The following is a 24190-nucleotide window of genomic DNA, read 5'->3' as shown; positions in this document are numbered from 1 at the left end:
TACCACTTTAAATACTCAAGCTCTTTAAAGTTGGGCGGATTTTGATTTAATTTTAATGTTTTTCTATCAACTAGGGGGGAAAAATGATTCCAAATTCCAAAAGTGATTCCAACACATAATTTCTTTAAGTGTAAAACTTTTAATTGAGCATTTTTTTTGTATACCTTTAACTGGTTGTTACCTTTAACAAATGAAAAGTTCTGGATTGGCTAGTTAGCTAGATGCTTCTGTAACAGCCATGAGAAAAAACAAAACAAAACAAAAAAAAAAACAATAAAAAAGCTATTGATGAGTACCCAAAATCTAGGAGACATCGTTTTAACAGTGCAAAAGTATCACTTGTAGAGGGCACTATCAAAGAAACATTGTTTTTCATTTCTCACTTAGCCTATTTTAGCAATTTACTTGAAATAACAGGATTATCTGGTTGTAGTCTGAAGTGAGGGATGGTGAACTTAGTAGTCAGCAATAGAGACAGCTAGGGGAGGGAAAGGAAGAGAGAGGCAGGCAGAGAGGGAGGGAGAGAAAGCACAGCCGGCTCGGAGGAGGGGGTTACACATCACTCGGGTGAGGGAAGAGTAGGAAGAGAGCGGAGGGGTAAAGAAAGGACATAAAAAGAGGCAAAGTAGGGGGACTCTGCACTGTTTGTTTTTGTTGTTTTGTATTAGAGGGGGAAGTCTGACTTTCTCTTTAAATTAACGGATAAATCTTTGTAAACGGCTTCCATCTTTATTTGAACGAAACCAGTGGGCCACGAGGAAGACGCTGGAGTTTGAAGTGATTTGAGCGTTTGTGGCTTACTTTCTAAAGCAAGACACGCGGTTTGCAGTCCTGTAAGTGCTTAGCGATTTGATAGATTGTGAGAAGACCGAGCGAAACAAACATCCAAGTAACTTTATATGACTTTAGAAATAGTATTAAGAAGTTGCCAAATGCCATTGAGTTCTGCGAGAAAGAATAAACAATAGCTCTATTAGTAGCCTTTTAAATCACACTGACCAACAAACACGGGGAAGAAAACCTGATCTATATGGCGGCTGTAGCAAGTCCAGAATCAGAATCGAGCCAGCAAGCTCGCGTTTACTTCCAAACGCCCCCCGGTTCAACCGAGGAAGCCGAGACCCCGGTACGCAAACAAGGACGGGTCACAGTCAAATACGACCGGAAAGAACTGAGAAAGAGACTTAATTTGGAAGAGTGGATTATTGACCAGCTAACGGATCTTTACGACTGTGAGGTAAGACTCGTTTGTGAAACCTTTACTGTCTGCAAGTAAGCTAGTCGTTTAGAACCTTTAAAAAAACATTATATTGGGGGTAACGTTAATAGCCTATATTAATACACAAAAGCCGTGACAAAGTAACCAGCAGGTTAAAAACCCATTGTATATTCATAGATTAGTGCGCTTTAATTGCAGCAGTGCTTAAGTTATCTTGCGCAGCCACTGTAATATCATTACGAGCCAATGGGCAGACTGTAAGTGTGTGTTTAAGCGTCAATCTGCAGCTGACCCACATTCTATTTCCAGAGACTTTAAGCGCTAAAGGGAGAGCGCATTAGTTACTACGTTAACTGTATTTCGACTTCTTATCTTCCTGCGCGAGTGCGCGTTTTCCAGTATCTAGCGGTGACGTCACAAACACGAACGCTGTGTTCGAAAACGTCAGTGAGGCGATGGACCTGGAACTCGTAAGCTAATAGTTAAATTATGTTATATTGCGCGCAATTTAAATGAAAAAATCGCCTAAAGTCTGGAAAATGTGAGGAGGACCATATGCCGTCTCGGCAGGGAAATTGTAGAACCGTGACAAAGGTGAACATGGCTTAGGCTACTCCAATTTTAGTAACTTACATGTATTAATTTATTAAAGAGATAAGGTTCTTTTCCGTTCACTAAAAATAATTCAGACCGATTCTAAAAGCTACACCGTAACACCAACAAGTGGCGAGAATTGTGTCCACGTCTCCAGAAATGTGCACACTTCCTATTATATGTATTATATGCAAATATCTTTTGACCTGTGATATAGGCCTAGCTTCTAACATCCACCACAAAAAGAATTCACTTCAGTGTAAGTAAAATACTGGTTTGTGAAGGCTTTGTTTACAATAAGTCAAATATGAGCGAACTAATAACAGGATGAAACCTCCAGCACTTTGAAAAAAAAAAAAAAGAAATGAACATGTGGTTTGGTATACTCATGTCTCTGGTATCCTCCCCCACTCAATAAACCACACCACCAGAAACAAATGAACCTGCTTGCTTTCTCACATTATCTAAACTCATGTCAGCATGTTAAATCCACTTTTAAAAGCCAACTTTCCTAGCTTTATAGTAAACAATAATCCGTGACGTGGCAGTCTCTTCAGAGTCTTAATCCTTTTCATTTAAAACTACTTAAATTGTCAGAGGCAAGATACCAGTTCTGGCGTGGAAGGAGCCGATGTGGCATACTGCCATTTAGGGAGAAGCAGTCAAGTCATTATAATCTCACTTTCCGCACAGCAAGTGTTTGGTTTCCCTGGATATGGAGTGTATAGTATTTTAAAAGACTAGACAGAAACGCTTCAGTAACAATGTTACAGATGTGGCTTGGTGTTAAGGAAAATTGCTGTGGATAATAAAAGGGAGGAGAAAACAAAATACAGACTAGGAGGGTGAAGCATGAGGCAAGAAAACCATTTTTTTTTAACTCGGCTACTGTGCTTTCTGGGCATGATTGACTGAGTCACTGCCTTAAACTGAGACATCCTCCATTAATGTTGTTAAGTCATTTAGAAATTGGGAACTGATGGCAGTGTTAAATGAAGTTTACAAAATGAGGATGCAAAAATCAAGGGAGAAGTAAACAGACAATCATTGATGGAGACTAACAGGCGGTCTCTGAAAGAGTTGGAGGGAGGGAGGTATAGAGAGGGACAGCTGTGCCTTTGGCCAGAAGCACAAAGATAGCATTTTTTCCCCCTCCTTCCTCTCATTAACACTCACACAGTGTGTTAGACTTTGCCACATACAACTGCACTTTTAACACATGCTGTTATTGCTAAATAAATGTCTTATTTGGACTTTAGGTTTAAATGACAAGTGTCAAGTGTGTGTATTTAAACACTCACCTTGCTGAAGTAACGGGGTTTGTCCACAACTCACATTTGTCACTAGTTCATTCACATGAATCAGTGAATTTCTCCATACAAGGAGAAAGGCAAATGGGCAAAAGAAAAAGAGGATGAAGGATCTTCTGACAGGCTTGGGAGGAGAAGGAGAGGCATAATTGCAGTTTCTGGGATCATCGGGTTGATGCCACATAATGGAGACTGCTGAACCATTAGTCATGACCAAAGGAAATTCCAGTGACAGGCGAAACTGCAGGAAGCGTGTGCATATGTTGTCGTGACTCTGTGATGTTTTAGTAAGTAAAGAGGCAGTAAAAGTCACAGTGTTGCTTGACCTCAGCTTTGGTGTAGTCCCGTGTGTGTGTGTGCACACGTGTGTGCATTGATACATTGTGTCAGGATGTTGAGCCACTCTGTTTATTGGCTCTATATTTGCTTCATGTCGAGTTCTCTTATCTCCTTACTTCTTTACACCCACTCTCAGACTTTATTTGAATATTTCAGTTCCTCACCTGCTAGTGGCTGACAGGAACACCACCCCCTCCCTCTGCACCTGTGTGTTTGTGTGCTACAGTACATGTTTCTGCATGCATGTGTGTCTTTGTGTATAGGAGAAAGAACAGGTTTAGGCATGTCTGTGTTGATGTCACAAAATACATATTTAAATAAATGGCTTTGCATGTCTGTTAGAAATTTGCAAAAACAAAATGCACACCTAATCTAAATTACCGTTCAAAGGTTTGGGGTCTGTACTTATTTATGTATTTTTAATTTATTTTTTGTTTTGTTCAGGGATACTTATTTAGTGACAGTAAATAGTTATTTTAATCTATAACAGCACTTTACAATATTACTCATTTGTTTTGTTTATGATCAAATAAATGCAGCCTTGGTGAGCATAAGAGATTTACATTAAAAATCATATCGACCACAAACTTTTGAATGGCAGTGCACATAATTCATAACAATCCCCAGATAATTTCTCTGCATTTGTCTCAAAAGGTTCTCAGTTGTTTACTGACCGTTTTCACTTCTGAGGTCAGTACACTTCCTTTAAGTAAACAGTTTACTCATAATTACTGTAAGCAATCGTGAATCATTCAGTTGATTTATTATGCAACATATTACCTGCCTGTTTTTGGATATCATGAACAAGGCCAAACCTTTTTCACATTTTAAAGATTCATATCTCATGATTTGCCATGTTTTGAAATGGTAACTTTTGCTTTTTTTTTTTTCTTGATTACATCTATTTTGGTTTTTAACTTTAAATTGTTTAATTTTAATTTATAATTACTGTTGATACATACATTATAATTTTAGATGAACTTCTTCATAATCATATCATGCCCTGTGTTTACATTATGGTACACCATAAAGAGCAGAAGCAGCTTCTGTTTTATTTTTTTTAGACCTTTTGGTTAAGTGTCAAGAAACATGAATTGTTACAATTAATTAATGAATTTAAAGGTAATGAATTTAGGTAGAAGCAAAAATGTATATCAAGCAGATATAGATGTATAAAGATGTTGTTTTATAATGTAGTAATAGCACAATATTGGTGCACTTACTAAATTCTTAAAAGTGTCCCATCACCAGTGTAGTATATGATTTTTTTCTTAGTGAAAGTGTGAATTTGGATGCAGCCATCGTCTTAATTTGCTCAACATCTAATTCAACATTCTACCATTTACATGACTGTATATTTACATACCCAGTAATCACCGAATGTAATTACAGAGAGGGAGAGGTGAGTATACACTGATGCCTTACTATCCTCACTCCAACCTTAGAGTTAGCAACCTCTCAGATCATCTCAATAAAATCATCTTGTGTGTTATAAATGATTTACATTTTATAATGTTATTTTCTCTAAAAGTGAACCACAAACCATGTTAAATGGTCCTCAGTTACGGACCTAGAGAGACTTATTGATCTCAACATACACACAAGGATGTCTTCAGTTCTTGCCTTTTCCGTTGGTCACTCAGTGATCATTATGTAAAAGGGCACTGATCTGTCTGGAAATAGCTTTGCTTTTTGTACACAGTCTAATTCAAGAGCAGAGGATTCAGCAAAGTGAACCAAGATAACTTCTGCAAACAGACAGACTGTCTGGCTCTTTAGCTTCTTTATAATCCAGTTAAGTAATTCTGTTCTTCTTTTGAAAGTTACTGTACATTGAAGCCAATGAGCAATATAGTGAACTATACTTTCATATTATCCATGCATTACAATGGTTGACTACACAACCATTTTGTGCAGTGGAATAGTTGATCAAAAGTTTTTTTTTTTGTGGAAAATGTGGATAGCTTTAGCATGCCATGCTTTAAATAGAATAGTACAAATTCAAAGGGGGTCTTTAACCATTACAGCAGAATGTTTTTTTTTTTTTTTTTACACCTAATGTGTGTTGAGTTTGTGATTGTACATGTGACAAATGTATTAGAGAGCTGGAGGGGGCATGTAAAACTGCCTTCAGATTGCTATTGGACCACTAAATGAAGAAGTAAAAAAAAAAATATATATATATATATATATCAATTCTCCTCCCTTCTTAAACATGCAGACCAATCGCTACAATACAAACTCATCTTGGCCTTGGCTGTACCTGTGACATCAGCAGCCATATGTTAGGTCAATGGGTGTAGTCATAGCAATATATATCCTTCAGTCTTTTAATGATACTGAAACACTTTCATTACTCTAAAGGGTTTTGTGTTAATTACCACTAGAAACCTGTAATTACAGAAACGAGAGCAGCGGAGCACAGCGACAGTTTCCTGTTTCCCTCTTTGATTTCTAGCTTCATGTAAAGGCTGAATTATGCAGAAGTGGATGTTTCTCAGTGTTTGTGGGCCATATTTACTCTTGTTAATGGAAGTGCCCTGTTTTGGAAGTACTTGGTGGATTAGTGGAATTGTGGGTGACGTAATGAATTGGACTTTCAATCAAGTGAATAAAATACACATGCGCAAACTCTTACAGGAGCCCAGACAGAATATCCTAAAGTGCTCTAATCTAGGGAATTTGATGAATGCTTGCCAGCTTTATTCCGCTCCAGAAACGACAGCCGAGAGAAAGAGAGAGAAGCTAGCAGGTGTTGCCCTGTTGGGTGTTTCTCTTATCACCTCTGTCTTTTCTCTCTTTTCCGTTGCAAAATGTTCTACTTTAGAAGGAACAACCAAGTAGCCAGATTTAAAAAGACTAAAGCACACCCCTTTGTGCACTGTATTTGATTCAAGGTCTCATGATATTTTGTAAAATAGCTATCTCATATCGTCCATCAGTTCCAATTTTTGAAGCCTGTTTATTTAACACACAAAGTTTTTTTGCCAGCACATATTTACCTGAACTATCTTGTGAGATTTGAAATCAGTATTTGAATATTTACCATTACATGTTCATGGTTCTCTTATGTTGGTTAATGGTCACTATTGATATCTTTTTGTGCTGAATCAGACATTTACTTTGGTGGCACATTTCCTGAAAGAGAGGATGCCAGAGAGTCTCAATTATTTCCATTCAGATTAATGGAGATGAATTTAGACTGAACCAAAACATAGTGCTTGCTGTGTAGCAGTCTTAAATCTCTATAGTTATGTGGGCTTGCCAGTTGATTAACCTTAAGGACTGATTGTGATTTCTTTCATTGAGTGAGGTCATTATGGTTTATCTTAATTAGGCCTCTCTGCTTGTCACAGATTTAACAATCCATCCAATCACTACTAGTTCTTACATTTTTCTTTCTGTCACTCCAGACTCTCTCAGTGCATCTGGATTCTTTTCTCTAATGGCTGCTTGTGATTTTCCTTTTCTTAAATTTGTGTTTACAAGGAAGTGGAAGGTCTGATGTGTAGTGACCTGTTGATTTTGTGTTTGTGCTAAGATGAGCTGCAGTATCTCTATGGGAACAGCTCCCATATGATTTGGTCTCTTGTATAAAGCAAGCGCTCCCTCCCTAGAGATCATGGTATTTGTTACATAATGTGAACATTCAGAGACACTGAGTTTGTTTACAATAATTCATTCATTTCATTTCCACATGGGGTTTAATACTGCTACACAAACATGACTGTTCGGTACATACCTCAATTTTAATGTCGTGGTTTGATATGGTTTCGGTACAGCACAAGGAAAGATATGTATGTATGTACAGTATATATGTATATATGTAGTATTGGGGTAACACATTACAAGTAACGCAAGTTATGTAATCAGATTACTTTTTTCAAGTAGCCAGTAATGTAATGCATTACTTTTTAATTGACAAGAAAATACTTTTTTTTTCAAATAAGTAATGCCAGTTACTTTGTTTTCCTATTTATTGACTGAAAAGTCTCCTGTAAATGAGTTTAGATAAATTAACATTTGTGCCTCTTTTTTTTGTTTTTTTTTGTTTTGCTAAAGAGTGTTGAACCTTCTTCTCCTGCGTTCTGTACAGACTCTTCTACTTTTCCTTCAGCCTGAGGCTTATTCATTTCGCTTTTTGGTGTGAAAGTGTTTTTATATTTGCTAAAAATATAACTTTTTATATTAAAAACAAGCAAACAAACAAGCTCACCCCAGATTTAAGAAGTAATGCAAAAGTAACACAAAAGTAATGTAACGCAGTTACTTTCCATAAACAGTAACTAAGTAATGTAATTTTTAGGGAGTAACGCAATATTGTAATGCATTACTTTTAATGCAAGTAATAAGTAACTTTACCCAACACTGCTCACAGGTTAAGTAAAATATATTATATATTTGTTCATTCATGATTATTTTGCGTTAAAACTAGTAAAGAGACTCACTCGTGCTCTGCGCTGCCATTAGAATGAGGTGTTTATACAGCGATCTGGTGCCACAGTGTTTGAATTTCCTGAAAAAATTTAATGACCCAAATTTTTGGTACGAATAGGCACACGTGTCCCATTTCACTCAGTGGTCAAATTGTAAAATAATAATAGCCGATTAATAATATTAATAAAAGTTGAGGTTTTGTGGCAAATTTCTTTGGCTAATTTTACACAATTACAAAATTTGTCTCAATTTACAAAATTAGTTGTTTTTTTATTTCATGAAAAATTTGCTCTATTTAATGATGTTATTTATAAGCTTTTTACCTTCTGAGGAATGAAATGGAAGAATGTTGGTCAATACCACTAATCTATATCTAATCTATTATAGATCAGTGGTCAGTACTGATAATTAAATTAAATATTTTGCTGAATGTGTTTTTGAGCTGGCATCTTGGTTGGTTTAGGCTAGGGGTGTGCACGGATAGTCGAACATTCGAATATTCGTTCTGCTCTAATTATTTGATAAATAAAAATTATATTCGAATTTCGAAAAAAAAAAAAAAAAGTTCACAATAAAACCTAATTTGGTCACTTTCTGTGATTCTCCATGGCATATTTGAAGATGTATGCAAGCAAAAAATAATTAATGAATGAATAAGGGGCCGTTCACATATCGCTCCTAAAAACGTGTGGAAAACGTTAGGCTTTCTCCTTTCAAAAGCGCTCGGGCAGAAGCGCTCCTGAGGCATCTGCCGCAAAGGATAAATGGATTTGCAGCCCAAATAAATCGCTTTCAGTAGCCTCTGCTACTACATTTATTTCAAAATGGCAATCCATATACAGCTATGATCAGCTGTTCCTTCATCTTGTCTGAACTTTCAACGTTGTTACGGGAAAGGATGAAGCTGAATGTTTAGTTCTTGTCACATGACCTGCGGTGCGCTTGCGGCATTCTGAAAAGTTGAGATGTTTTTAACTCGATGCGGTGCAGACGCGCCTGGAAAAAACAGGCGCGTTGCACCGCGTGCGCATCGCGACCGCGTCTCTTCCATTATGAGCGCGAATACTGCGCGCCTACATTGGAAATAACGAACTTGAGCGTGCAAAAGACGTGATATGTGAACGGCCCATAGGAACTGCGGTCTTCTACAGTACTTCAAATATGCCGTGGAAAATCACAGAAAGTGACCGAATTCAAGAGCATTGTTGCGGCATCTCTCAAGCAATGAATAAACACCGCTAACTTGGAGAATGCAGTGAAAACTCCTCTTCTCGCGTCTGCCCTAGACCCTCGGTACAAACATCTCAGGTTTCTCGATGAAAACATGAGAGAAGTAAAAAAAAAACACTTTTGAACATTATCAGAACATTTTCCTTAATGCGAGTGGTGCGGATGCAGCCGCCGTCACCAACGATGAAGAGGATGCAATGCCCACTCGTCGGAAAAGGCTGAGCCAGTTCTTCAGCGATGATTACAGAGAGTCCAGCCGAGACGAGTGGGAACAGTTCTTGCTGGAGCCATGTATTCCACCAGATGAGGATCCTATTCAGTGGTGAAACGAAAACACGAAGCGCTTCACAAAACTTATTCGCTTAGCACACCGCTATTTGTGAGTCCTGACAACGTCTGTGCCATCAGAGCGCGTTTTCTCCGCGGCCGTCCTTATTGTTAACAGACTAAGGAGCCGACTTTCCCCCGATCATGTTTACATGCCCGTATTTCTTAACAAGAACATGTAAAACAATAGAAAAAAAGCAAAAAAGATTTGCTGACAGTTTAAAAGTTTCAAAGTTAAGTGTAGGCTACGTTCTACAATAGCCTACTTGCTGCAGGCTGCTTTACGTTTTTTCTTTGTTCACTTTTTTTTTTTGCTTTTAATCTATACTTTTGTTTGTTTGCACGCATTGTTAAAGGTTTTCAGCTACAAAACACGATGTGTAGTGTTCAAGCTTATTGTGTGTATTAAGCTTGTTCAATATGACGGATACAATAAATGTTGCTGAAAAATAACGTCTGTCTCATTAAACTTAATTTAAATAAACGAATATTCGAATATTCGTTTTTTGTGAGCTCAAATATTCGAATGTGATATTTGCGGAAAACGCCCATCCCTAGTTTAGGCCTGTCATGGATAAATAAATATGACAAAACCACAAAAAGGTAAATGATTAATTGAATAATTCGAAGCAAACGACTCATTCAAAATTTATTTAGAAACAAAACAAGCGAGTCCATCGGAATGGACCTTTGAATCCGGCTCACTTGATTTGTTCAAAAACAGCATCATTCAAACCATACTTTTGGACTCTTTAGGAGTTTTGATTTGTTTGTTTGTTTGCAAAGTCGGACATGACATAGGTTACAAGATACTGTTAGCTCTCATATCATCTCTAAGTCCCCGTCACACATACAGAACGATAACATTATGTCAGGGGAAGGTCTTTAAATTCTAATCAAGAAAAAAAATCATACCTTCTGTTGTTGTCTTTTTAAAGAACTTAAAAAGTTGTGCGTGAACCATTTTGCAAGACAAATTATGAAGATTTGATTCAGCTTGTGCTTGTTACAGTACCGAGTTCTGATTGGCTAATGGCCGCTATTTACTTGGTAAATGATCATAAGTAGATAACTTTAACATTTGCATGATACATAATTACGTAATTTACATAATTCACATTATTACTGATCCAAAGGGGATGGTAGTTTTACAAAGGGGATGTTTTTCTTTTTTTCAACCATGTGGGTTCCATCCCCCCTTAATTGGAGCCTTGGTTTACACCCCTATATAACACTCTACAATCTAAGCTACTTGTGTAATACATAATGAAAGATAGAAACTATTTTTAAAGAAAAGACAACATAAGATCGGTTTCTTTCTCTTTATAGCATTGCTGTTGTTTAAATAAAGCTAAAATCTCTTTTCTTTTTTGTTGTTGTTCTTATGAAAGGAAAAAGGCCTGCTTACTCTGTGTGTATTCGTCAGTGTGTTATCTGCTGATAAGCCCCCAGTGTGTGATGAGAGTGTTTCCACACACCCACTACCCCTCGCTGGCCCACTTCAGCCCAACCAGAGGCCTCTCTCCTGGGGCGGCGTGTGTCCCTTGTCCTCCTCTCCCAGCTTTATGTCAGCACCATTGCTGTCTGTCATACAGTCAGATTGCAGCCAGCGCCGAGAATAAATCAATAGTACAGCACTGTGTGTGTTCTACATGAGATAGATCAGGGGTTAGTAAAGTGAGCTGTTTGAGGTGGAGAGTTAGTGATTCAGATTAAATATCTGTACTTGACTTGAGACCTCTCGTCTCTCCCATTTTCATTTAGAATTCACCTGAATGTTATAAAACTAGCAATAGTATTTATATAATATATACTAGTAATATATAATATATAATAGTATAAATGTATTATTACATGAATGGAGTGAAATGGCATTTGCTGAGCACAGCTTTCTTTCTTTGTCCAGTTATTTTAGTTGTACAAAAATGTACTGCACATTTTATTATTTAGTGCACTGTTAAACTTCTGGTTATTTACCCATTGACCTTAATAAGTTTCGATGCCATATTGAATTTAACACAGATGAAAACGAAGCTGTAAGGGATAGACTTACAGAATGAAATGCACTGTGAAACTTGCTGTACAGAGAGTTGTTGTTAAACAACCTTACGATCTTTTGACCGCACTGTACTTCTGTCCCTCACAGCCTCGGCTTCATTCCTGTCAAAAAACAAATATGACGCTACCCTGTCTGAGGTCTATAGGGTTTAATGAATAAGAATTCTCACACATTTACAGGTAGTAGCTTACTTTCATGTTGAAAAATAAGACAAAATGTAGCTTATTTAATTTAGTTGACTATAGAAATGAAAGGATAACTATAGTAACCAGAATTAGTTTGCTTCTTCTTTGGTGGGCAGAACCTCCTTCTTGTGGACCGTTTTGGTGGCACTATTGTTTATTTTGCTCTTACTGTTAAAACCATTAATTTCCAACCTCGATTGATAGATTAAACTTAGAAACACTTATTTTTAAATGTACCCATTTGAAGATTCCTAAATGTGAATTTCTTTTCTATTTGTAAGTGTTCTTTAATTTTTCCCCTCAGATATCTTCATGCAAAGCCTGTTTTGTGTTAAACTTCCTATTTTTGTCGAACTGAACTCTTCCCATTTTCGGATTAGCCATTTATCTCTATGCATTCCTGGTCTTTAAAAGACTCTGCTGTGTCTTGTTCCTTTGTTTCAGACAGCTATGACATCAGCTATGTTCACGGTCATGTCTCTTTTCTCAGTTACCAACTTCTTAAACCGTTGTATCCACACGTATTTACTCACGTAGTCCACACACATCATGAAATGAATCATTTTTCCCCCCTCCGTATTGCTCTTGCAGTTCAGGATGTTGTTTTAATAGATAAAATATCTAAAGGAAATTCCCGATTTACTCCTCCAGTTATGTTGGATATTGTTGTGCAATGATGAAAGCTGTTGAATGTGCACACCTGGACTGGAACATAATTTGTCTCCTGAGTAACATTAAGCAACTTTTAGCATATGCTCACAGTACAAGACAGAGAAAGAGAGAGAATGTGTGGGTATAAAGACTTCAGATGAGTGGAACTGATTGTCTGATGTCTGCTTATTTCCTTTTCCTGTCTGATCACAGGATCTCACTCTTAGTCTCACTCTTCTCTATCATCTTTATCTCTGTTCCCTGATCTTATCATGGTATCAGAGTTTAACCAACTCATGCGGAAACCCCTTCAGTCATCAGCCCCACGTAGAAATGCTGGCACTTGAATATGTGATCAGATATCAGGCATTAATATCTCTGTCAGCGCTGAGCAAATATACACTTGCATCAGAGTGTAAAGAATGTAGAACAACTTGTGCTCTGATTGATGAAACACTTCAAACTCACCTAAACAAAAAGCACATTGACAACTTGGTGAGAATTTTAGGCAAGAGTAGGGTAAGATGCGGGTATGCGCTGTCTGTAACCCCTTTAATCTAACAAACTGTGCGTACTTTTTGTAATATGAATACTATATATCTATGGGTTTATGTAGGACATTACACAATATAGAAATAAACAAAAACCAGTGTCAATATTGCTAATCCAAGAATCTGGGATTTTGTTTAGAATTGCGTAAGTTATTAACTTCAGTTTTTAACTAAGGCAGCTTAGTGTCGTTTAGTTCAATTATTCAGCTAACCTCATTCAATCAGTTTCAGTTGATAAGTTTTACTTATGATTAATTGTATTTTGTGACAGATTATTTATCCAGACAATGAACAAAAAACTGATTTGCTTCGTCTTCTGCGTTATAAATGAGGTAATAATCTCTCTGTGATTACTGGCAGTTGAATGTTGTTGATCTGTTTTGCCCTTCATGACGTCAGTCTCTGTCCTTCTCATTTGTCACGTGAAACTCAGAGGATGTTCTGGGGTTTCATTACAGGCTCTGTCAATGGCATCTGTGGCACAACGTTAATAATATTGACCAGTCCATTAGTATTTTTAGTATTTGAGAATAGAGGAGTTCACAACCCAACCAAAATCCAACAGTTCTGTTAAAATCACTTTTCAGAACATTTGATGATTAAAGAAAATATTGACAGCTTTTAAGACCTCAAGCATTTAAGTTGCAGACGACATAAGTGCAGTGCTTTAAATAAACGGAGCGTTCATTCCTGTAGGAGCCTAAAATAGTTATTGTTGTTCATGTCAACAGGCCTTAATATAATAATTAATTGTTTCCTGACCTTGTCTATGTGAAGTTCTGTGCAATTTTGACTTCATGATGTAACTTTGCAAAATACATCAATAATACCACAATAGCATGTGAGGTAACTCTCTGTAAATCACAAGGAGGTCTAAAGCACTGTTTACATGGAGTAATCTCTACTCGTGGGAACTGCGTATACACAGATCTAGAAATATATCTATTTAGACAAGTATTTCCACCTCAAAAGGATGATTTACAAGACTACATGCTTGACATGTCAAGGTCGTATAGGAACTGAAAGCATTTTGGGTAAGTTTAAGTTATGTCTGGCACCTCAAGGGCCCCAGTAGGGAAGCCATATTGCCATCACCCTCATCCTCAGTGATGAAGACAGTTGTGTAATGTAGGTCAAAGCAGAGTCCAAGACCCTTCTGCTCTCATAATGTCGCATCAGATGACGATCACAAGAGACCTGCTCATATACACACATGCTGAATTATAAAGGTCACATGAACACAGACATGAATGCAGTCATCCATTAAACCAGGGTAGACATGTTCTTACTAAAGCAGCTCAACACACCTGCACATTGACCGATGCATTGACTCACTTGGACACAAAGCACTTAGTCTTAAGCTCAGACAGGCCACAGACCGCCCAAAGTTCATTCACTAGCTGGCTGATGAATATTATACAAATAAATAACAAGATCTGCCTGGAATCACCAGTTCCAGTCTGGTCCCTCTTACTCGTTTGTAGGGCTGCAACTAACGATTATTTTGATAATCGATTAATCTGTCGATTATTTTTACGATTAATCGGTTTATGTACTTATATTTTAGTTTTTCCCATTTTTTCCCCAAGTAAATTATTAATAAATGGTCTTTATCATTCAGCATAGATTTAAGAGATTTTAACCATTTTGCACTGTCATATCCTCATCAAAAATATACCTGGAGTTGTTTTATTGTGTTAGTAATCCTTTGTCGAACTCTTCTGCAATCAGAACACTGACCCATACTCTAGCAAATTTCACAAGGAGATTTCAAATAATGTTTTCACCATGGCAGTCCTTAGAGCTCCTAAAGTAGTTTAACATCCCGAACAAAGCTTATTAAGGAATCTTTCAGAACATATTTTCACGAAGAATAAGGATAAAACAGAATAAAATTGCAGTGCATTGTATTTTATTATATACTGGGAAAAAGCTTTATAGCTTTTGCTGTGAAATTGTAAACAATCCTTCAAAAAAAGTGCCAATGGCATGAAACCTGAATGGAACTCACAATTTAAAGTAAAATCCATCAGAAGGTTGTCCAGAAAAAAAAAATAGGACACACACAAAAAACCTGCTGTGTGAAAAAGAGCAGTGAATAATACTTAGAAAAAAAAGTGCATTTCAAATATCTACATTTACCTCTCTCATTCAGTCATAATTAGGCTGCACGACTGAATTTTGAACTGGTAAACGACAAACTGATCACAGAACATGTTTGTAAAGCTTTAAATGTTAACTGTTAAAAAGCAATGTTATCAGCTTTTACGACTAAACATTTGCAAACAACATTGTACTGGAGAATCTGCACAAATGAAAGTCTTAGGGGCCGTTCACAAATCGCGCCTAAAAACACGTGGAAAACGCTAGGCGCACCGCTTTCTCCTTCTTTCCAAAGCGCTCGCGCAGAAGCGCCCCTGAGGCGTCTGCCTTTGATAAGCAACCATGACGTGCCCTCTCCTTGAAGACGCGGAAATTTCAGCAAAGGATAAATGGATTTGCAGCTCAAAAATCGCTTGCAGTAGCTCTGCTACTAAATTTATTTCAAAATGGAAATCCATATACAACTATGATCAGCTGTTCCTTTCATCTTGACTGAGCTTTTAACGTTGTTACGGGAAAGGATGAAGCTGATTGGTTAGTTCTTGTCACATGACCCGCGGTGCGGTTGCTGCATTCTGAAAAGTTGAAATGTTTTTAACTCGATGCGGTGCGGTGTTGGAAATAACGAACTTGAGCGCGCAAAAGACGCGATATGTGAACGTCCCCTTAAACAGTGCAGTAGTGCAGAGTTTACAGGTTACTCTTCTTTTTTAAAGGCTCAATGTAAAGTACTCCCACATCACGCTGAATGCTGCAGACATAGACATCATATGATGTCTATGGCTGCAGAGACGCTGTTCGGGAAGCACGTGACATAAAACAAGGCCAGCTATTGGCTATTCGCTACTTCTCCTGTTGTACTGGCTGAGTAAAACCTCCGGTGGCTCATTACTGCCACACTTTGGTCACCGCAGATTTGAAATATGCACGAAATGAGCCACTTACGGCAAATAAAAGTTATTTAGCAACGAATCGATGACTAAATTAGTTGACAACTATTTTAATAATCGATTTTAATCGATTAAATCGATTCGTTGTTTCAGCTCTACTCGTTTGTGTTATCAATTACAGATTTGAGAATCAGAACAATCAGTTAGTTGGATCAAACTGTATTCTGAGAGTCAGAAGTCTGGTCCTGCATTGCACACATGCTCCATAACATTTTTGACTTTGTTCATTTGATACATACAGTACTGTTCAAAAGGTTTTTTTCCTTTTCAGTTAAGATTTCATATGATCACACTGGCCTAATTTATTTGATAATAATGGCAATATTAAGTATTATTAAAGTGTTCTTTATTTTAATATAGTTTAAAAAATCATTTATTCCTGTGATGACAAAGCAGAATTTTCAGCAGCCATCGCTACAGTCTTCAATGTCACGTTCCACCAGAAATCATTCTTATATGTTCGTATGCTGCTCAAGAAACATTTATTTTATTATTACCAGTGTTACAAACCGTTATCCTTCTTAAAGGGATACTCTACCCCAAAATGAAAACCCACATAAAAAATACTATAGTAATTTATAGTAAATACTATAGTGTTTTTGAAACATAATATAGTAAACTACTAGAATTAATTTGTTGTGGTAATTCTACAGTTGCTGTAGTAATATAACAACCATACTAATAAAATCAAATCAATTTACCCAATACTGTACTAAGTTTTTTTACAACTACAAACAAACACACAAACCGTGATACAATTTTCAAAAATCTTTTTTTTTTTTTTTTTTTTTTTTTTTTTTTTTTCTTTACAGTTTAGACGTTTTTACTATTGCCATTGATCAGTTTAATGTGTCCTTTTGAAATAAATGTATGAATTGTGGTTGATTTGTTGACTTAAGCATTCCAACCTTTCAAAAGGTTGTGTGTATATGTGGCACTGATCGCTGTTGGATCTCATAAATAGTTAGAATGAAATTCTATTCCCATGTGTCTGAGTTGCTGACAGCACTGTTTGATTTAGGATTATTTAAAGAACAACTGGGGTCTCCTACACAAGTGTGCATTGCAAGTAGAATATTATGCATTTAAATTACATATTTTAACAATATATAACAAAAAGAATTCTGTCTGTAGTAATTGTAAATGTATAGGATCTGGGCTGGAAGATGCCAAATGTCATGGGAACTAAATTATTGTATGAATAATTACTCTCATTTTTACACAGGAGCTATTCATTCACACGTGAGAAATGTGTAGCTTAAGAAATACACATGAAAATGAAATTGGACCATCAGTATTGCATTATATTCTACACATTTTAATTTGAAACCATAAAGGCACTCTCTAATAATATATCATATAGAAATCAGCTTGTTCTCTCATTTCTGTACTTTTCTCCCTTTTAACTTCTGTTCTAGTTTTTGTACTAGACAAGTTGAGCTTAATCCTGAAATTTGTGCGGTACATCACCTATTGTTGTCATTTACTACTATTGCTTGCAAAGTTCCTCATTTGCTTTGCATAAAAGCATCTGCTAAATGACTTGACATAAATGTTATAGGCCTCTTAAAAAAATAAAAATAAATTCAGTATCAGTCATAAAACAACAATTGAAAACAGCCTCTAGCAAGGTACCAAACCCCTTTACCCAGGGGTCTGTGTTTCTTATAAGTAAGTCTCTTTGGATGAAAGCATTGGCTAAATGAACATTAATTGCATTTAGCTCTGTGGATTAAATTATAAATAAGTTGATAGTGAGAAGCTTTTTGGTTTTATTTAGGTTGAATTTCATGTCTTTTGCTCGGCTTTCTGTTTCAGCTTTACTCCTTTTATCTTTTTCCCTGTCTAGTGACTAGTAGCACATGGTGCCCACATGTTGTGCCTTGCATTCTTTGTCTTAGTGTCTACACACACACACACACACGTACGGTTTCACATTCCAGCCTCTAACAGCCAGCTCAAGTGGTTTTTACTGCTCATTCGCTCCTGTGTACTCATGCACCCTTTAGTCATATGTGCACTGCTCAGTCATAGACACAAATTAAAGGTTCGTTGATTCAGTAGAGCAATTAAAGCTTCCATTCACATGTGATGGTGCCATGGCAATATCAATGTGCCTGAATGAACTGTAGTGTGTGTGTGCTTGTGTTGGTGAGAGAGAGAGAGATTTGGGCAAGGGGTATTCAGGCAGGTGCAATGACAGCTGGTCTGGGCAGCTCAAACCAAGGGGGAGGAAAAGAGTGGTGACAAGATGAAGTACTGATAGTAGCATTGAGCACAAGAAAATAAGAAGGCATTTGAATGACAAAAACAAAAGCATCAGCTCTAGAAATAGACCTGTTTTTGCAAGTGTCTTTTGATTATTTAATTGTGAAGCAATGGGAAGTTTTATGTTCGATATGTGACGATATTTTAATATGCCGTATGAGTCACTGCACCAAAACCACTGTGAGCTTATACTTGTTCATAAGGCTTGTGAGTGTGTGTCTGTGTCTGGAAGAGGAAGATGAAGTGTGTTTTGGAAAAGGCTTTGAGGGAGCAAATGTTTGCAGAATAGGGGGAGATAAAACGTGAGAGAGAGAGAGAAGGGAGGTGGGGGTGCTACGAGTCTTGTGAAGACCATTTATAGCTTTGTGGAGAGCGACATATATAGTCTTTACTGAAAGAGACCACTTTATAGAAAAGAGACCAAATTGGGAGGCCAAAAGGGCGACACGATAAAAATACAGTAGCTATAATTGAGGTTTGGAGCCTCCACTGGCACAGTTGGATTTTTGCTTTTGGAAACGCAACTAAAACTCACATAGAGAGATAGTGTTTGAATTTGAATTTGAATCAGGGTTTTGATTTGATTTAAAGCTATTAGGGAAGTTGGTTGTGAGTAGAGACAAAGGCGTCTGACTTCAGAAAGAGAAGCAGACAGATCTGTTTCATGGCCAGTGCCTTGCCAACAGCCCAAGGCCAAATTTGTGAACTGGACTGATAGAAATAGCCAGACACAGCAGTATTTCTCAAAACAAACATGATTATCTGAATCTGTGCAAACTCACATTTGGTCCCCAAAGTTTTTTATTACTGTATTCAATTTCTCATCTCTTTTTCAGTCTTGATTTTCTGTCTTGCTCATAATTAGATGATGCTGGAACTTGCCATTCTGAATGTGTAAAGTAGGAGGTATCATAATTACATCTAACATATTAACAGTCAATTAATGACATCCTCATCATCAAACAGTAGATTTATTTTAAGATGGATGGTCAGCCAGACAGCAGGATTATTAGCAACAGCACACTACATGTTAACAGCATGCCAGGATGTTCATAGATCCAATAATAAGTTGATGTGGAAATACATATTTTAGTAAACTGTAAACTCCAATTTTAATCCTTAGCTTAGAATGGGAAAAAAAAAATCAAAACGAATTACAACACGTGCACACAAACGTTAATTAATATCTCACAAAGCTATTGTTCGTATTGTATTTGTTTGTCCTATAATAAATGCAGACTTAACAGAACTTAAGAGACTTTTTTTCAAATTCATAAAAATAAAAAATCTTACTGACTTGACCCAAACTTTTGAACAGAAGTGTTTGTAATTTTTGTCCAACTTAAAAAATAAAAAATAGATAAGCTTCAAATGTTATATTTTTTTTATTTATTGTATAAATCATTGATACCCCCCAAAAGATTACACTATCTAGACATTTGTACTTCATTCCAGGGCAAGTAGACACGAATCTTTGCACACATCAGTGAGTAACATAACCATCATTACCATAAATGGTGAGATTAATCAAATCCACGGAAGTGATTAAGTGAAAAGTAAAGCAAATGGAAACATACCTTAATCAAACTGAAAAAAAACAACAACAACAACAAAAAACTTCAAACAACCTGGATAACTTTATTATGTATGATGCATAGTTTGGTCCAAAGACTGACTTTTAACTGTTTGTGTGACACGAGACACCCCTAGTGGTGAAGAGGCAGCATTACACAGACCTTCATCATCTCTGGTGGGAACAAGGACATGCTATATAACAGATCTCCATACACACTCACATACACAAACATTTCAGAAACCTCTGTGCAACCAGCGTCACATTTTCTTTGCCTAGCTACTCTTTCCTCACAGGGTTTCTTTTCCTTCTGGGAATACTGCAGAATTTCTTAGAGCTGTAGGGAATTACTAAGAATAGTTGTGTAATTTCCATGTAGATTTTCCTTGGATTATAGACGCATCTTTGATAATTTCCTTGTAATTCATGTTGTTTATGCTTATGTGTCACAGGAGGAGGCAATTCCAGAGCTGGAGATTGATGTGGATGAACTGCTGGACATGGAGAATGATGTAGACCGTGCCGCAAGGGTCAAGGTATCCTTCGCAAGAATTACAGATTCAGCATTTTAGAACATTCTCCATTACATCTTCAGTTTTAAACAGATCTTACATTCGTATGACTTTTTTTTTCTCGTATTGTCCAACAGGAACTGCTGGTAGACTGTTATAAACCTACTGAAGTGAGTACATTATCATGTATCTAAGAGCAGCCAAATTATGCACATATTGTTAGCAGAATCAAATTAGACAAAAATATTTCACTTTAACTCATTTAAACAACATTAAGTAAGGAATAATTGACAACAGGCCATTTTTCTAATAATTCAGTGGCCCTTCATCAATTATTCTGCTTATACTATGGTAACCTGCTGCTACTTTTAATGGTAACTAGGGCTGTGAATCTTTGGCAAGGCAGCGATTCGATTCGATTACGATTCATAGGTTTTCGATTCGATTCAAGAACGATTTTTGCAAATTTAGAATGATTCAATTAGATTCGATTCACAATTAAATTCGATTCGATTATAACGATTCGATTCTGCATTCTTTAAGTGCATTCATGGGATTATTTAAATGCTTCTACTAAATTCTTTAAATGCTTAGTCAGGGGGCAAATTACAGTAGCATTTATGATTAGAGAACCATAGGTTAGAAAAAAAAAACTTTTGTCCATTGTTAAATGATAGTTTAATGATGTGACATGGCATACGTAAAAATGTATGTAAGCCAAGTTTTTAAAAAAGAGCTTAAAGAGTATTATGTATAAGCTAACATTTTGTCACACCAGGGGCGTAGCCATAATTTCAGAAGTGACAGAAATGTCAAATACAATCATTTTATGTATGTAGCCTATATAATAATAATAATTATTATTATTATTATAATTATTATTTTTATTTTTTTTACAAGGAATTATCTTCTTTTTTCAATTACTTTTAATTAGCTGTAATAAATCAAATACACTGCTGGACAATAATCAATCATTTGTAATCGATATTTTTTTCCTAATGGCAATTTTATGATTGTTTTATATACTAGGCTACATTTAATTAGCAATTATTTAAATTTTCTGCACAAAATAAGGTAGAAAATATACTTTATAGTTTCTGTAGTGTAATAAATGTCAATTAGCACTGCATCATTCATAAATTGTTTGTGGGGCTTTTTTTAGTTTCATCAGTTCATTCTGCTTTTATTCAGTTTAGCTGCAGATATAGCCTGGCACGTCTATGAGAGCGAGATCGCTTCTCTTTTTAGTGTGAAAACGTCTTCATCTCTATTTAACTTTTCCTCTCCATCAGCGAATGATTCTGAGAGAAAACGCGCCAGATGTCTGTTTGCTAATGAAACAAACGCTAGGCTACTTTCATGCATATTATCAGATAAATCTCGTGCTCTTATTTCAAGGTCATTGTTAATGCTGTGGTTAATTTTAAAAGTTTCCTTCGTATATTCGGTTCATCCGCATTGTTTAAACACATTTATCATTAAGTGGAACTGTGCGTATGATTTAGACACTTACATTTCTGCTCCGTCCATGCACTAAATACAGCTGTCGACGGCTCCGGTAACTCCGTCGGTAGGATGCAGAGAGCCATTGACAAACTACAGAAAAGTATAAAACTACTTCACGAGTCCTATAGATCACACGTCAGCTGAGTCAGAGACAAACGGAGCGCGAGCGCAATCCTGTGACAGTCTCAGTCGGTAAACAGTGGAGCGCGTGAAGGACAGATAAGAGGCACGATTCACGAACACTCTTCAAGGTCTCCATTAATTCGTGCGTATAGTAATTTAATGTGTATACATTTTGAAAGCATTGAATCGCTATAGAAATCGGGATTCATTCGATTCTTAGCATTTTGAATCGATCACTGTCCAAGATCGGCGATTCACGATTCAAAAATCATGTTTCAAGATCGATGCATATGAATCGACAGGGTTTGTAATCGATGCATCGAGAAAACGAGTGAATCGTTACACCCCTAGTAACTATGCATTTCCCTGAAAATAACTGCTCACCTTAGAATGTTTTATCAACCAATTAGATTCAAGCATTCAATAGCCCTGTAGTAATGAGGATAAACACATATACTGTAGGTTATGTGTACAGTTTTAGGACTGAAGGTCTGTGCACAATGAATCTAAATTTTTGCACGTCAAAAAATAAATACAACGTCATGTTGTGTCAATCTTGTTTACAGACTGCCTCCAAAAGTTTTGTCCATCATAAAAAAAAAATTCGGATCAGTTTTGATTTTTCGCATTTTTGCAGCCGTAGCAAGTATAACAAAATATTAATAATAAAAAGACGCATACGAAAATTTCTGACTCCGTGTGCAAGGACCATTAGTCTGTTGTAATTGTGTGAAAATCTGCAGAATCTGAAGTGCCAACAAACTACCTCTGTTAAATTTGTTAAAAGATTCTTATTAATTATAATTTTTTTCTCTACTCTGTAGGAGTTTGTAGCTGAATTGCTGGACAGGATCCGTGGCATGCAGAAGCTCAGTACTCCTCAGAAGAAATGAAGCTTCTCCCACCTCCACCTTCCTTCAACCAATCTCATCCCTCCTTTTCCAATTTTAGGGGTGTGACCTTTCACCCCTGAGCAGGTGCTCATCCAATCCCATTGCCTCTTTTGCATCCATTGGGGAGGAAGTGGAGGCAAAATGATGGGCAATTCAATCAGATCCTTATAAGCAGGGCTTATTTTTCTCATTTTATCGGTTTTATCTGTATTATTTTATTCTATTTCACTTTGAAAAGGGGGAAAATGTCATTGCTTTAAAATGTTTTGAAATGCATTTCATGCAAGTATACATTACTGTGCATATGATCGTTATGCATAGAATGGTTTTATTTTATGAATTTGTGTTTTTGTTAGAATATTGTTTTCATTTGGTTCCAAAGCTCCCTGCTCTGTCTCAGTGAACACATTGACTAAAAACCTTTTGTGAAACTGTGACGATACTTGGTTAAAATGACATCAGAAGAATTTAGACAGAACCTCTTCTGGATTTTTTTACCCTCTGTTTTTAATTTGCCTGTTGCTTGAATAAGTGTGCAGGAACATTCATGGACATTTTAATTAAAAAAAAGGAAAACTAATAAAGCGAGTGATTAAAGCTGATTTAGTTGAGTGAGGGAGTTACTTTGGATTTGTGGTATTAACAGGGAAGGGAGCTGTGTGTAGGAAAAATTGGGTCTTTGATTCTTGTCTTTAATTTTCCCCTGTCTTACACATACCACAAACACACACACTGAAATTCATGGGCATCACCACCCTCAGGGATCAAGAGAAATTACCACACACACACAACCACAGCTGTGGCTCTTGGGCCTCACATACATCCACAGATGTGCACACACTGACTCTTCGAGAGGCCGATAGGGAGGGACTGGAGAGCAGGCTAGACAAGCTGCAGTGTGTCACAGTCACTGCCAAACGTACGTTTAGAATTGATCCTCCCACATGACTCTACTAAATCATCTTTCCCATGAAGACATCTGCTCTTTTAGTCTCAGCCAATCAAACATTATAATAAGAGGGCTAATAGTCTCACTCAGTGCTCTTGAAAATCACCAATCCAACATTTCCAGCAGGTGTTTTAGGAGAGCTTTTCCCATAACATACTAACACATCACTAGCATCTGTAGATATGAGGTACAATGACAACTGTCCTGGATGTTTAACACATGTCTTCTCCCTTTCTCTGATCACTTTTTGTCTTTTCTTTTTTTTATGGGCCCCACATTTTAATTTTCTGTCTTTATTTCACCTGCTTCTCAGCATTTGATTTTACATGAGTCACTCTACCTATACTTTCAGATGTTGCCTTAGGTTACATTTATGTTATGACCACCAAATGAATTTAATCTTGATTGAGG

At 36.7% G+C, this 24190-nt stretch overlaps 1 protein-coding gene across 1 annotated transcript; it reads left to right on the top strand.

The window, feature by feature from the left end:
• Window positions 1-543: 543 nt before the first annotated feature.
• LOC132124725 (protein phosphatase 1 regulatory subunit 14B-like) lies at window positions 544-23432 on the top strand. The gene is made up of 4 exons (XM_059535878.1): window positions 544-1237; window positions 20249-20332; window positions 20446-20478; window positions 22762-23432. The coding sequence occupies exons 1-4, from the start codon at window positions 1031-1033 to the stop codon at window positions 22828-22830; spliced, it is 393 nt and encodes a 130-aa protein (XP_059391861.1). The 5' UTR covers window positions 544-1030; the 3' UTR covers window positions 22831-23432.
• Window positions 23433-24190: the final 758 nt, after the last annotated feature.

The sequence above is a fragment of the Carassius carassius genome, chromosome 3 (genome assembly GCF_963082965.1).
Source record: "Carassius carassius chromosome 3, fCarCar2.1, whole genome shotgun sequence".
Lineage (NCBI taxonomy): Eukaryota > Metazoa > Chordata > Actinopteri > Cypriniformes > Cyprinidae > Carassius > Carassius carassius.
This window is presented reverse-complemented; position numbering and strand designations above follow the sequence as displayed.

Bases quoted from the DNA above. Each gene is read 5' to 3' on its own strand.
- LOC132124725 (XM_059535878.1), top strand. From the start codon at position 1,031: ATGGCGGCTGTAGCAAGTCCAGAATCAGAATCGAGCCAGCAAGCTCGC. The intron at 1,238-20,248 runs GTAAGACTCGTT...TATGTGTCACAG, and splicing joins CGGATCTTTACGACTGTGAG to GAGGAGGCAATTCCAGAGCT. The intron at 20,479-22,761 runs GTGAGTACATTA...TCTACTCTGTAG, and splicing joins ACTGTTATAAACCTACTGAA to GAGTTTGTAGCTGAATTGCT.